The following is a 14,803-nucleotide window of genomic DNA, read 5'->3' on the forward strand; positions in this document are numbered from 1 at the left end:
GAGTAGATAGTAGATAGTGGAGAGTAAAAAAATGAAAATGACCTCTTGTATGGAATTTGAGGGAGTTATTTACGTGATGCATGCTGTTGTTTTCGTTGTGTAATTAAAACTTAGAGTAGCCGCTGAAAGCTCTAATCACTTTATGTGACTTGAAGAGTGGTCAAAGTAGTTCTCTGCGATAACTTGTTTGTACTTATGAGTTGGCTTGCTACTGATGAACTGCCTACCGTAAAGTTGGTGTGTATCAGCGCGCTGTTCAAAAGCTGAGCGCGCATCCATTTTGCAGTTAGTTCTGCCACGTGATTAACGATTCAAGTCCAAGAAACAAAAACCAAGCATAAGAATAGGCAGTGTTGGTGATTGCCGAAAATTTGACAGAAGCTGCTATATTGCTATCTATATTGTATACAACATTTTCAATCCGGTAGAAGATGCTACAAGAACTCGAGTCTCTCAATGCATGAACCGTGAGAGAATTTTGCTACATTTCTTCGCTCCATTTCATACTCCGAGTATTTCACGCCATTAAAAAATTTTTGATAATCTGATATATAAAAGCTTTATTTATCAGTCTAATAATGATCGTTGCAGTGTGGAATTTTCCAAGAGAGAATCGCAAGTTGACAAATATCGCAGAAAATCGAATCGATGATTCAACTAGATGATTCTCATACTCGGTTGCAATATTTCAAAACCCTTGTGTGGAGCATTCACAGACATTTTCGTAGACACAACTTATACAAAGGTTATATGCACATAGTTAGAATAAGCGGCAATAGTAAAATGATTCTATCGCAATTATCAACTGCCTGTATAGAATCGGATCGCGAAACGAGAATAAGCGGCCGTTTGTTGCTTCTGAGAAAATCCCCGCAGCAACATGCTAACCTTTGATTCTCAGAAATGTCATCGAGAGAAATTCGCTCTCGCACTGGTGTCGATTCTATGTTAAATGAGCCATGACGGGTTTTTGTTGTTTCGATGATTTCCGTCTCTCTTTGATGGCACTGATTCAATCGTTGAAGAGTTGCCAGTGAACGTTCTTTGATACGATAAAATCGTATCAATGAGAATCGGTATCACAATATCGAACCTGAAACAGTTTCTAGAATGATGTGGGACTATTTCTGTATTAGATGTAATCAAATGCTTGATTTGTTGGGTTTTAAAAAATATGCGTTTATTAAAAAAAATCATCTTTAGTCATAGGATTGTTTATGTTCATTATTCACAAAGGATCATTTAATCAATTTTCGGATTTTCCATTACGCACTACGATACATTCACTCACTAGTAAATTACACTTAATTGTTAATATATTTTTTTATGATTTTGTTTCAGTAATAGATTTTCGATTCTACAATACATTGTTTCACCAGGTCAGTGTCTTTTAAAATAGCTTTGTAATGTTTGGCCTAGGAAAGTTCGGTTTTGTTGAATGTACAAAAGACAATACATTATCTGCTTGTATATTGTAATCAACTATTTTCCGTTCTGAATTTTCATTGTTTCTAGCTTTACTTCATACCAAGTCTTCAGTTATATCTTTGCAGTGCAATCTTATCAGGTTCTTCAACACAGTCACTTACATCGCGAGAATCACTATGGAAACGAATAATTAAGCTTGGATTCGTCGCTTGCACTAAGCTTCAGCTTTGCGGTGAAAAATCAAACCATCAGCGAGGTTTGAAATGTTTTTATGAAATATAGGTACATAAAAGGTAACTAATATCTATCCAAGTGCTCGGCGGAAACGATTTACAAACAACCGAGTACCTTCATCGAAAGTACCGCGGCAAGCAACAGAATCCAATTCAGATTCAGACTAGGTTGAACGCTGCTGGCCCAGCTGAAGGGATTACCGAAGGCGGTCGATCCCAGTGTCTGCTCGACGTCCTCCTCGGGCATGTCGGTGCTAAGTGTGTAAAACTGGAAAATATCGCTGACCTGTGTTAGAACAAAAATTAAAGAAACAGATAGTAAAGCTTAGTTCAATTATTTGCGCAGGAACAATGACATGAGAGGATGTCGAATCCGACGAAGAGAAACATAAATATTGTTTTGGGATATTAGACCTCAATCTAGAAACAATTCGAAGGGCAAAGCCTAACTTTTAATTACAAAAAATAACCGTGATTATGGCAGAGACTGGTTGCTCTTCTAAATATATGAAAATACATTCTTCCATTATCCCCGTGCTTGCATCACGACTAGCACTCACGCTTTTACAGCTTTGGGATGTATCAACATGAATTAAAACAAAAAAAACGGGCAGCACCCGTCTGCTTTCGGTTGGCCTGAGGCGATGACAGCCGGATTACACAAGTGGCGCAAGCAATGATGATTTCAGTAAAAATTAACATTGATCCCTGTGGCAGCTGCAGAATCTGTTACTCCATGATTAATGCTGGCCTAGCTCCTATACCCTCATAAAGCAGACCCATGTGTTATTTTTTTTTTTGCTGAAACACACTCACACTTACCTCATTCCAACCGTATCGATTTTTTGCCTGCACGATCGTTTCGTACACCGAGTTCGGATCTAGACCTCGGATGGTGTACGTCATGATGTGTCGATAGGACTCGGCTCGGGTCGACGGTGGATTCAGGATGACGTCGTGCCATCTGCCCGGATGCTGATAAGATTCATTCATCTGTTGGGAGTTGGGAGGCATCACAACCCATCGGGTTGAGCAGATGAGCCGAATTGTTTTGTTTTGCATGTGCGAAATCGAAAAGATGACGAGAAATGAGTTGAGAGGATTAGTTCAATGGTGAATCGATCAGTCAGGCTTGAAATTTGGCTTTGAATTCGACGGGCACTTCAACTGACGGGCAGTTGGTTGGTTCGTTCTCCGGTGGGATGATTGCAGCCTGAATCCAGAGAGTTTCAAGCATGGCAGACACCATCGCTATACGATGCAGACGCGGATCAGTTTGAGGATTAGTACAGACACTGTTTGGTAATTGAACTGGAACCGCCAGACAATTTCTGACAATCCAAAGCCCACATAGATGTGGGGATTTGGGACGAAACATGTATCCCGCTGTTCTTGTAAAATCATCTAAAGAGAGATCCTTCTGCTACTTTACTTTCGAAAATGATATGTTTGATAGCTAATTAATGACATGTAGATAATTTCATCTTTTCTGTAAATTTTCCATCCATTTTTTTCTCCAATATATGTTTCCACTCAGTCATTGCAAAAAACATGATTTTATTGCAACGATTGATATATTTAGGGTAGGTGACGTGACCACGAAATAGTATATTCTAATGCTGAATAATAAGTGTAATTAGTTAAACATCACTATGAACAAATTGTTTGATTTTTATTTGAAAAATTATATTTTAATGATTGAATGACTATTTTTCATATTTTCGAAAACAAACTTCAAGTAGCTTTTAATATAGCTTTCTCAATTTTGAACAGCTACTTACGTTTTCGTATATGTGATTACTACTGCAGCTGCGATGAATGAGCACACCGTTAGCCTACATAGCTTCGAGGAAAAATAGGCGCAATTCATTAAAAACCAGAGTTCTAGGCATCTTGAGAACGTCCACGTTCAGGAGGAAAGTCATTGGGAGCACATTAATGGCTTTTATTTGGTAAAATCATATTTTATGAATTACAATCTTACACAAGAAAAATTTCAAGTTTCGCAAGTGTTCTCAAATTGTTTCAGTTGTAACTTTATCGTTGAAAAGCTCGAATCGACGTTTAATTGTGACTTCAATAAGCTTGAAATTAAAACATCGCTAATAAATGTAATATGTAGCCTATTTATATATCATTCTTCTGCTCAATATCTAATTAGATGTTGAAATCAGAAATATTTTTTCACTGCAATTATTTTTAAATTCCAAAAAATATCCTACAACTTTTCCTTAAATGCAATTTTTGTATGCACAATGATCAGTTTTCGAGTTATGATGATTAAAAGATCGTGTATGCCAGAACCACATTCGCACAATTCAAAAATTGGGAAGTTTCATTTGAGTTAATTTGCAGGAATTGCTCTATAATCTCTAATCTTGCTATTGCAGTCAGGAGACAGACCTCTAAGAAATCTATATTTTCGTATTCATATTCAAATTTTAACACAAGTCGTCTTCAGAAAACTATATATGAGGAATTAGAACGTTGAGATTTCGTATTGTTTTTTTGTACTCAGCAAAAGGAAAGGGGGAAAGTATTTTTGCATGAACATTTCTTTATATTGTGGTAATTGAGATAGTTTTGTTGGTGTCGAAAAAGAGGTGGAAGGATCTCGATTGGGCACCCAGCAAATTTTTGGAATATTTTTTTAAACCTATTACTAAGCATCTTGACGTTAATGCGATTTGTCTCTTTTGAACAATTAATTTGTTACAGCTAGAACAGTTATTTTGAAGTATTCAAGCTGTCGGTGAAAGAAATAACTGAATTTTACAAGAACTATTCATATATATGTTAAACATACCCAGCCTTTCAAGCAGGCGTGTATGTATCAAATTTGTGTTAGATCAATCATTCTAGACGTTCGAATATATCGGTCTCATAAGACGTAATTTTACATGTAAAAAAGTGTGTAGCGGAGTGGTACCCGAACCAATGATCGTCGGTTGACAATTAATACCCTGGAAGATGAATTTTCAAATCTTGTAAGGACTACTGCTTACACAAAATTGTCCTCGAAAATACATAGCAAAATATTACGAAATTGACAGGTGACATAATGCCTCAACTTATAAAAATCTAATTCGTTGAATGACTAGATTTAAAAAAAAATGGTTCAACTCTGTGGCAAACACACCAAACCTTTCAAGAAGACACGTAACAAAATTTAGAGTCTTGAGTCAAATCGACTAAAAAAATATGTCATTTTTGACGCTCGATTTTTTTCTAAGTATGTACACGGAACCACCCGCGATCCCATTTCAACCAGAATATTAGTTCATTTTCTGAATTCGATTGGTTAAAATTTGGTACAACTAATCGATTGTTGTTTTAACTAAACTGTCATTTTTGTTTTTCGATAAGCAGAAATGATGGTTGAAACAACTAATTTAACTGTTTGAAAAAAAAAATGCTATCAATTAGTGAGGGCACATACCTTTCAATTTCAACAAATATTTTAGTTGAAATAACTGGTGTTGTTATTGAAACAAAATTCTGTTAGTTGAAAAATAAATAGGTTTTATTTGTTTTAGACATTGTTGAATAGTTGAATCAACTCGAACAATGTTATTGATATTGATTGAATTGAATAATCAAAATATACTTACTGATACACACCATGATCTATTTGAAATAAGTTCGGTATGTTGAGATAAATATCGTTGTTAAAATATAAACAGTATATAAATTATCATTGCGAAATCAGAACTGATCTGATTTTTGTATGATCATGATAATGTCAAGTCGAGATCAGTAAAGATCTAAATTCTAAAAAAATACTTCTGATGCGATCGGAAATGATTGATGTAGAAACACGTTTTTAATCAGCAAAAGTGCCCGGAGGGGCGAGTAAATTAGCGAAATTATTAAATTTACCTAAAATGAGTATTGAAAGATGATGCCTTCAAACGGTTGAACTAAAGTTATACACTGATAATTTTAGTCAATTTATATGAGCTTGGGTGCATCAACCGCTGGGAATTGAAATTTTGCGACGGCCATTCAAACGCGCCATTCAATCGCAGCGCGTTCTGTGTGTTTGAAATCCTTCGCTCCTGTTACTTTTAAAAATTAAATTCATGTCAAAAAACGTTTTATTGGCTAATGCATGAACATCATCATCGGTATCAAACAGCTGGAAGTAAAACAGTCTGCTGGAAGTAAATCAATGATCGAATTTGAAGCATAAAATTATTGTGCATACCTGAAAGATTACGAGATGATCATTCATAAACATTTTCTTATTTATCACCAAATCTTTCTCATTTTAAACAAGGTTAGCTTTATCACAACACCGCTGTTAGATAAACAATATGGAGTCATAAATTTCTCATATCGAATGGACACAATTTCACCAAACGCTTTAATCATCAATGTTTTCATTGACATTTTGAAGCGACGCGAACAGATTTCAACTAAAAAAGTTGTTGATTTTGCATTGCGATTATTGTTTTGCTTTCAACTGTCTCCGACATTTGACAGCATTCAAAACAATATATTTTTCAACTACTTGAATATATGCAAATCAAAAACCATATTGGTTGAATCAAAAAGAAATTAGTTAAATCAACTAAAGCAAAAATCAAAAACTGCGATATCGCAATTTTATGATCGAAGGGTTCTCCGTGTAGATTTGTGAAATTCCAAATGTGCTCATCCAATCTATTTCAATTGATTATAATTTTATTTTATAAAAAATAGCCATTGCATTTCAAAGCTGCTTCGCACATTACAGAGATAGATTGAAATTCACACCGTGAAATTCTATTTTGAAAAATTGGTTCTGTGGAAAAATACGGAGTAGTGCACAGGAAACGATATAAAACAAGATAAAGCTCACGAATTAACCGTAGGCAAAACATCTCAGTAATTTTTCGCTTAACCATATCAACTGAAAAAAGAAATCGTAATCCGAACTTTCCACCATGGGCTTCCCCACATTCCGGTTCTTCTATCGTAATTTGTTTCAATTTTGGTGGCAACCATCAAGGGGCTGATTTGCATAATTCAACACTCGCTGCAAGTTTTTCTTTCGTTCCCGCGTTCTCAGCACCAGTGAACTTGAATGCCGAGCCGGCGTGAAACACAAAACTGTTTGCCTACATTCCAGTCGACGTAATCCGTCGGAATTCGAAAAACTTTTTCCGAGGAACGCTTCGCGGAAAGTGTGCCTATCCTAATTACGTTTAACCTTCTATTTCAATTGGAGTGCTTTCCGGTACCAGTTTCGCAACGATTTCCACTTCTGTATACCAGTGGGAAAACAAAAACAAAAGTGATAGAATTGTACTGTACGAGGATTCAAATTCTTTCAGCTCGGGACTATGCTGAGCGTTGTTCGTTTTATACAGGGTGGGCCATTCAAAGTGGAAGCTTTTGTTTCTGAACAAAATATATGAAAATAACATTTTTATTTTTTCTCATTTCGATTATAATTTATTTTGGTTCAAGGTGATATATTACGGCTATTTTTTAAAATGATATCGCGTAAATGGTCACCTTTGGCCTTGAGTTCAAACTGTTCCTTTTTTCTGGTGTCTTCCATCGCTTTCGCCAATGTATCGGTCGATATGGTGGCGATTTCACGTCGATTCTTGGCTTATCAGCGTATATCTTGGATTTCAAATAGCCCCGCAAAAAAGTCTGGTGACGACGAATCCGGTGATCTTGGGGGATAGTTAAAATCATAGTTTTTCGATATGACTCATCCATTGATAGTCGAGCTGTATAGCATGTTGCACCGTCTTGTTGAAACCAGTAGCCATTCAAACCATTTCCACGAACAATGGGCATCACAAAATCATTTATCATGGATCAATAACGATTGCCATTAATAGTTATCGTTGCTCCGTCATCGCCTTGGAAAAAAATGGCACCAATCACCACACACATACCATACCAAACTGTAACTTGTTGAACGTAAACAGGCTGTTCCTTAATTGATTGAGGGTTTTCATGATGATTTTTCACCAAAAGTTGGCCTCGTTTTGAATGTAAAGCTGAACAGTTTCAGCGCGTTCTCTTGGTATGTACTGTTCCATGGTGAAATTGGCTTGGAATAACGCTACCAAACACGTTAAGTTATTACTCAATCTGACAATTCAGTCAAAAGTTATTGGGTTGCCCGATGCTTCCACTTCAAATGGCCCACCCTGTATATTTGAAGTGGGACGAAGGAAGAGAAAAGTTCTGTTTGTCCCACTGATGAATAAATTATAAGTAATTTATGGAGCATGGTTTAGTGCTGCGCTATCCGAATTTAGTCTCTGATTATGAATGAATGAATGAATAATAACATCCAATGGTACATCGAACAATTTAAATAAGGATAGACATGTCAACGGTAGAAAATTATATTTCAGAACAAGTCACCTGAGTATCCGATGATGGAAAATAATTACCTCTCCGAATCAGGATCATTTTGCAAAATCATCCGAACAAACTTTCCAACGTCACACGCCAATCAGCTCTGGCTGAACTTACCATCAGCTTCCGGTACAGCAATCGAATTTCCTCGATCGGAGGGAACGATTCCACACTCCAAGTCAGGTTGTAAATTTCCCGATAGCGGCTGTACATCGGCGAGTGGAACTGTGCCGGGCCCGGACGCCCCGAGACTTCGATATACTTTTTGGCACGTCCGAGAGAGTTTTCTGCCACGCAGCTGGAGATTATGAAAATGATTGAAAGTAAATTGCAATTTCATAAAAAAAATTCCCCCAACCCTCACTCGAAAATAAGTAGAAAATGCGAAACTCCTACCTGTAATTGCCAAAATCAGATGGGCGCACATTCCGAATAGTAAGGTAGTGCTTGTCTCCACGGGTGTCCATCGTACGGCGGTCGTTCGGGTGCAGAAGAAAAGAATCCTGGTACCACATCATCTGCAAGTGCGAGAACTAATATTGGTAATATTGATGCGATTCAATGATTCGAATTTTATATCTAGAATTCTATTAATTTATTTCCATAAGATCGATCCGATCCAACATTCGAATATGAAGCAGAGCTTAAAATTTTCACGCATTCTCAATGAAAAAATCCATTCGAACAGCCTCATTTTCAATATTTTACTGTTTCATTCGTAAATGACCGACACCAGAACAAACGAAGAGAGACGAAGCATTCTCGTTTCTCATTGAAACAAAGAGAGAGTATAATTGACTATGTCATTTTTTCCTCTATGACAAGACGAAACCAAACTAACGTCTTCAGGGAGCATCAGCAGAATTTCAGTTCTCATTCTTTCATCGATGTATTGCAAATCTGCGACGCTTGGCTATAAAACCTAATTTAATCCACCTAGTGGTGTAATGATGCCTTTCTCATATTACTCATTACATCATAAATATAATCGTGAAATTCGCAAAAACAACTGTTTATTGAATAAATAGGATAATTTGTTCGGATCTAATCTACTCAATAAAACCTGTTTGCCCTGTAGTTCCGGAACAGAAGGTAGTATCCACAACAAATTAAGGAATTCCGTATGAAACTGTATACTTTTTCTTTTGGACCTATAAGTTTGTGAAAATCAATTTGGCCATCTCCAAGAAAAGTAAGTGAGATCCTTTTTGCAGTTTTTGATTTGATTTTTTTTGATGATGTATATATATATATATATATATATATATATATATATATATATATATATATATATATATATATATATATATATATATATATATATATATATATATATATATATATATATATATATATATATGTGTGTGTGTGTGTGTGTGCGTGTATGTATGTATGTATGAATGTGTGTATGTGAATAATAATGCCACTCGATTTTCTCAGAGATGGCTGAACCGATTTTCACAATATTAGATTCTAATGAAAGGTCGTACGGTCCTATATATCGCTATTGAATTTTATCACGATCCGACTTCCGGTTTCGTAATTACAGGGTGATATGTACCGAAAAAAAATTATCACTCACCTTTCTCAAAGATGGCGTGACCGATTTTAACAAACTTAGATTTACACGAAAGGTCTTATGGTCCCATAGATCACTATTGAATTTATTCCGATCCGACTTCCGTTTCCGGAATTACAAGGCAATATGTGCAAATCTATGAGAAAATGCGCATTCAATTCTCTCGGAAATTTCTTAACCGATTTTTACAAACTAAGATGGAAATGAAAGGTCTTGAAATTGCTTAAAATGTCCCCAAGAAGATGACCCAGATCCCATTTCCGGTTTCGGAATTACAGTGCGGTTAGTAAAAATAATCTATTTCATGTGTATTTTTTCACAAGCGATGGTGAAACGAGGTGCACATTTTTATAAAATTTACTGGTAAACTCATCTAGTTGGCAGACCTTGTTAGTTGGTGGATATATAAATCTACTTTGGGACTACTAACACATGGATCAATAAGTTCCGAGACTAAAGCAGAGATGGCGCTCGTAGTAAACCATTAACCACGTCTATCTAGAGTACTAACCTTTGCTTGAAACGGGTCAAAATTTTAGGTCGATCCGACCAGAAACAGCTGAGTTATCGAGGTTGGAGTAAAGTCGTTTTGTAGTTTGTTTGAAAAATGGAAAAAAACCGAGTTTCATGTTTTGATAAAACATTGTTTTTTAATGGGTAAAAACACCGTGCAAGCGAAACAATGGATTGAAAAATGTTATCCGGACTCTTGTCCATCAAAAGCAACGATTTGTCGGTGGTTCGCCGAGTTTAAACGTGGTCGTACCGACACAAATGACGCGGAACGCTCGGGTAGACCTGTGGAAGCCGTTACACCGGAAAATTTGAGTTAAGTGACAAAAATTATAATGAAAGATCGTAAAGTGAAGCTCCGTGAGATTGCTGAGATGACACAGATATCATATGGAAGTCCTTCATGAAAAATTGAGCATAAAAAAGGTTTTTTCCAAGTGGGTGCCGCGATTGCTTTCGATGGAACAAAATGCACCCGACCACGAGTCGATGAAAACAATGGCGAAATTGAACGAATTGGGCTTTGATCTGCTTCCCCACCCCCCATACTCGCCAGATTTAGCCCCCAGTGACTACTGGCTCTTTGCTGATTTTAAAAAAAATGCTCCAGGGAAAAAGATTTGGCTCAAATGAGGAGGTCATCGCTTACACTGAAGCTTATTTTGAAGCGAAAGATAATTTTTTTTATAAACATGGTATTGAAAAATTGGAAAAACGTTGGAACCATTGTATCACCCTAAAAAATGATTATGTTGATGAATAAAAAAAAATTTTGCAAAAAAAATGTTGTTTCCATTGTTAGTCTCGGGACTTATTGATCCATGCGCTAGTGCCCGGTTTCTGCTTCCAAACGCACCGGTAGTGAAGAAAAGCTCCAAAACCGGAACTCATTTCTCAGCAACGGTTAATCCGATTTTCACAAATCATGACTTAATATAAAGTTCCCAGTGTCTTAGGATACATTGTGCAATTTCATCCAGATCCAACTTCCGGTTCCGAAATTATAGGGCAATAAGTATCAAAACTTTCAAACTGTAATACAAAATTATGCAAAATCGGTCCACATTGATACGTGCTGGTACGGAAAAGGAAGGAAACGCACCCGCCTAGGACACAGTGTGCTTTGTTCAATTTTGTATAGCGTGCAGATTTCAATTTCTATATTAACTTGATATAGCTGTTTACAAATTGAAAAGGTGATGGTAGTTTTCACCGAAGAAAGTTTTTGATTTTATTCAAGTTTGAAAAAAAATCTTCTCAGAAAAAAAGGCGGGTGGGTAATGTCAGAGACATAACTGGATGTCGTGAATACGAAAACAACTGACATGTTCCTTAACATTTCCCTTTCGATTTGCGAACAAGAAATCGTAATATTTCTTTGGAAAACTTTTAGAGCCATTAGAACGGCTGATTTTGTGTAATGCTCTTCACCGTTGCTTTTTCACCAATGCAAATGACTGGCAACTGTGACGTAATCGCTCTTGTCGGAAGCGAAACTAGCTTTGCAAACGACACAAAATACATCTGCTCGCAGTAGCGATAGAACCCAAACTGATTCAATTTTTGTTGAGAGGTTTGTTTTCACCTGATTTTGTTTATTGCTTTTTCACTAATGGGCGGTCGTAACGGCTATAAAAATAGCCGCATACACAATTTTAATGTCGATTATTTCAATTCGGATTTGCATAATTTATTGAAAGAAACTATTAATATGCTGTAGGGATTCGTTTCTAGCATTCAGAAGGACCAAATTGAGAAACTCACTACGATATTCAACACATTTCGGAACATTTTCTCGAACGATTTGTTGTACAGCAGTTGATATATTGTTCTCTTCCTCAGAACGCGTTTTGATTGGCTGGTGTTGAATGGGTCAAATGAGACAGGTTTTTCAATAGTGTACTATTGAAATACTTCAATACTTTTTCTTTACACGCTTAAGTTGAAAAATTTCGATTCTATTGGTTGTTAGATCATATAAATCCTTTCACAGATCACTGAGCTATAATCTTTAAAAATACGAGAAAGGCAAACGCGCCTTATGAATTATCCTCTTTGATACTCGTTTATACCAAACATTTCAGAAAAGTTTAATTTTGAATTATTTGAGATTATGTCACACAACTGAATATTTTATCATTAAATTGTAATTATATTTCCGATGGCATGTAGCAAAAATTATGTTGATTCGTTAGATACAACAAGAGATGTTCACGATCAAAAACTTATCACTCTCTCAGAGGGTAAATTTGGAAAGGCACCCCTCAGTAAAGTAAGTCGTATTCACGCCAAAAAATCTTGTCACATCATAAGTAATATGAGAAAGACTTTCTTTCTAACGTTTCGAAAACACAATTCATCCCATTGATTTTGGACGCAATACACCAAGTCCTGAGACGGTAGATCGATTCCCGCCGCTTGCTGTTTATCTTCCAACTTCACTCATCGATTTATTTATCATCGGTTGGTGACAATAATAGTTGATGGCCCCTAAATTATAAATTATTATATTTCATTGCGCTCTCTGGTCATTTGAGAAATATCAATTTTGCGGTTTTGTTTTCAACCGAGGACGTTGACGATATGGCAATGGATTTTTTGCAGTGAAATCAATCAGTGGCTTGATAGTAATGTTCCTCGTATCAGGCCGGCTTCGACGTGAATGATGCTGCTTCAAATGTACCTACCGATTTGTTCGATTTGGATATTTTTACCGTTACACCATACTTATTTGAGCAAGCAGCAAAAAAACTGAAACGCTCCTTTTCTTCTGGTCCGGATGGTATACCATCCGTTGTTTAGTGTCGCTGTATTTCAACTTTAGCGGAACCATTGAGCATAATTTTCAATCGATCGTTTGAGCAAGCTAGGTTCCCTCGTATATGGAAACAGTCGTTTATTTGTCCCATTTATAAAAGTGGTGATCGACGTAATGTAGCGAATTATCGTGGAATAACAAGCCTCTCGGCATCGTCGAAATTATTCTAGTGAGTGTTGAAATTTTGGATCGCGCAAAGAATTATATCTCATTCGATCAGCATGGTTTTATGCCGAGGAGATCAGTAGCAACGAATTTGTTGGCCTTCACATCCCAGTGCATAACTAGTATGGAAGCTAAAACACAAATGGATGTTATCTATACCGATCTCAAAGCTGCATTTGACAAAATAGATCATAAAATACTTCTTTGCAAATTATCTCGCCTTGGATTATCATCGCAACTCGTATCTTGGTTGAACTCATATCTTTCCGATAGGAAATTACGCGTGAAAATAGACCACAGCACATCATCCGAGTTTTCAAATAAAGCAGGTGCCCCACAAAGTAGTAACTTAGGACCCCTGTTATTCGTATTATTCTTCAACTATGTGGCGTTGCTTTTGGGAGCTGGATGTAAATTAGTTTACGCAGATGATATAAAGCTGTATCTCACTGTTCGTAGTGTAGATGATTGCCAGCGACTACAATGTCTGCTTACATTGTTCACCGATTGGTGTAGGAAAAACAAGCTCATCATAAGAGTAGCCAAGTGTCAAGTCATCACATTTCATAGGATTTCATCTCCAGTCATATTTGATTATAACATTGATGGTACAATTATCTCTAGAGTGGATCAAGTGTGTGATCTTGGTGTACAGTTGGATGCTAAACTGAAGTTCGATGTTCATAGTTCACAAATCATTTCGATAGCAACACGTCAATTGGGTTTCATCGCTAAGATTGCAAAGAACTTTAAAGACCCGCATTGCCTTAAGGCTTTGTATTGCTCACTAGTTCGCCCAATTCTCGAAAACCCGTCGGTGATTGTTTTAAAAGATAGTGGTTTTTATGCCTATCTGAGAATGATATACATTTTTCAACTCAGATGGGCTTTTTCCCACTCTATTAGTCCATTTAGTCATCAGTCCGGTTTATTTTGTTTAATAAATAAATAAACAAATAAATAAATAAATAAATAAATAAATAAATAAATAAATAAATAAATAAATAAATAAATAAATAAAAAAAAAATAAATAAATAAAAAAATAAATAAATAAATAAATAAACAGATAAATAAATAAATAAATAAATTAAAACTTCTAGCAGTTCATGGTTTATTTCAAAATACAGGGTGATTTTTTAAGAGCTTGAGAACTTTTTTAAACAATAAAACGCATAAAATTTGCAAAATCTCATCGGTTCTTTATTTTAAACGTTAGATTGGTACATGACATTTACTTTTTGAAGATAATTTCATTTAAATGTTGACCGCGGCTGCGTCTTAGGTGGTCCTTTCGGAAAGTCCAATTTTGGGCAACTTTTTCGAGCATTTCGGCCGGAATAGCCCGAATTTCTTCGGAAATGTTGTCTTCCAAAGCTGGAATAGTTACTGGCTTATTTCTGTAGACTTTAGACTTGACGTAGCCCCACAAAAAATAGTCTAAAGGCGTCAAATCGCATGATCTTGGTGGCCAACTTACCGGTCCATTTCTTGAGATGAATTGTTCTCCGAAGTTTTCCCTCAAATTGGCCATAGAATCGCGAGCTGTGTGGCATGTAGCGCCATCTTGTTGAAACCACATGTCAACCAAGTTCAGTTCTTCCATTTTTGGCAACAAAAAGTTTGTTAGCATCGAACGATAGCGATCGCCATTCACTGTAACGTTGCGTCCAACAGCATCTTTGAAAAAATACGGTCCA

General features: G+C 36.3%; 1 protein-coding gene across 10 annotated transcripts in view; it reads right to left on the reverse strand.

Annotated features, from left to right (window-relative positions):
• Window positions 1-1,154: 1,154 nt before the first annotated feature.
• LOC131439477 (protein amalgam-like) overlaps window positions 1,155-14,803 on the reverse strand; it is a 125,077-nt gene continuing 111,428 nt past the window's right edge. For 9 of the 10 annotated variants that reach the window (XM_058610520.1, XM_058610522.1, XM_058610527.1 and 6 more), the window contains 4 exons: window positions 8,427-8,563; window positions 8,148-8,328; window positions 2,484-2,654; window positions 1,155-1,947 (listed from right to left, as the gene is read on the reverse strand). In XM_058610520.1, coding sequence (XP_058466503.1) covers window positions 1,759-1,947; window positions 2,484-2,654; window positions 8,148-8,328; window positions 8,427-8,563 — 678 coding nt within the window. In that variant the 3' untranslated portion in view covers window positions 1,155-1,758. The remainder of the gene's footprint in view (window positions 1,948-2,483; window positions 2,655-8,147; window positions 8,329-8,426; window positions 8,564-14,803) is intronic. The other variant, XM_058610528.1, reaches the window with a different exon arrangement.

Source organism: Malaya genurostris, chromosome 3 (genome assembly GCF_030247185.1).
Source record: "Malaya genurostris strain Urasoe2022 chromosome 3, Malgen_1.1, whole genome shotgun sequence".
Classification (NCBI taxonomy): Eukaryota; Metazoa; Arthropoda; class Insecta; order Diptera; family Culicidae; genus Malaya; species Malaya genurostris.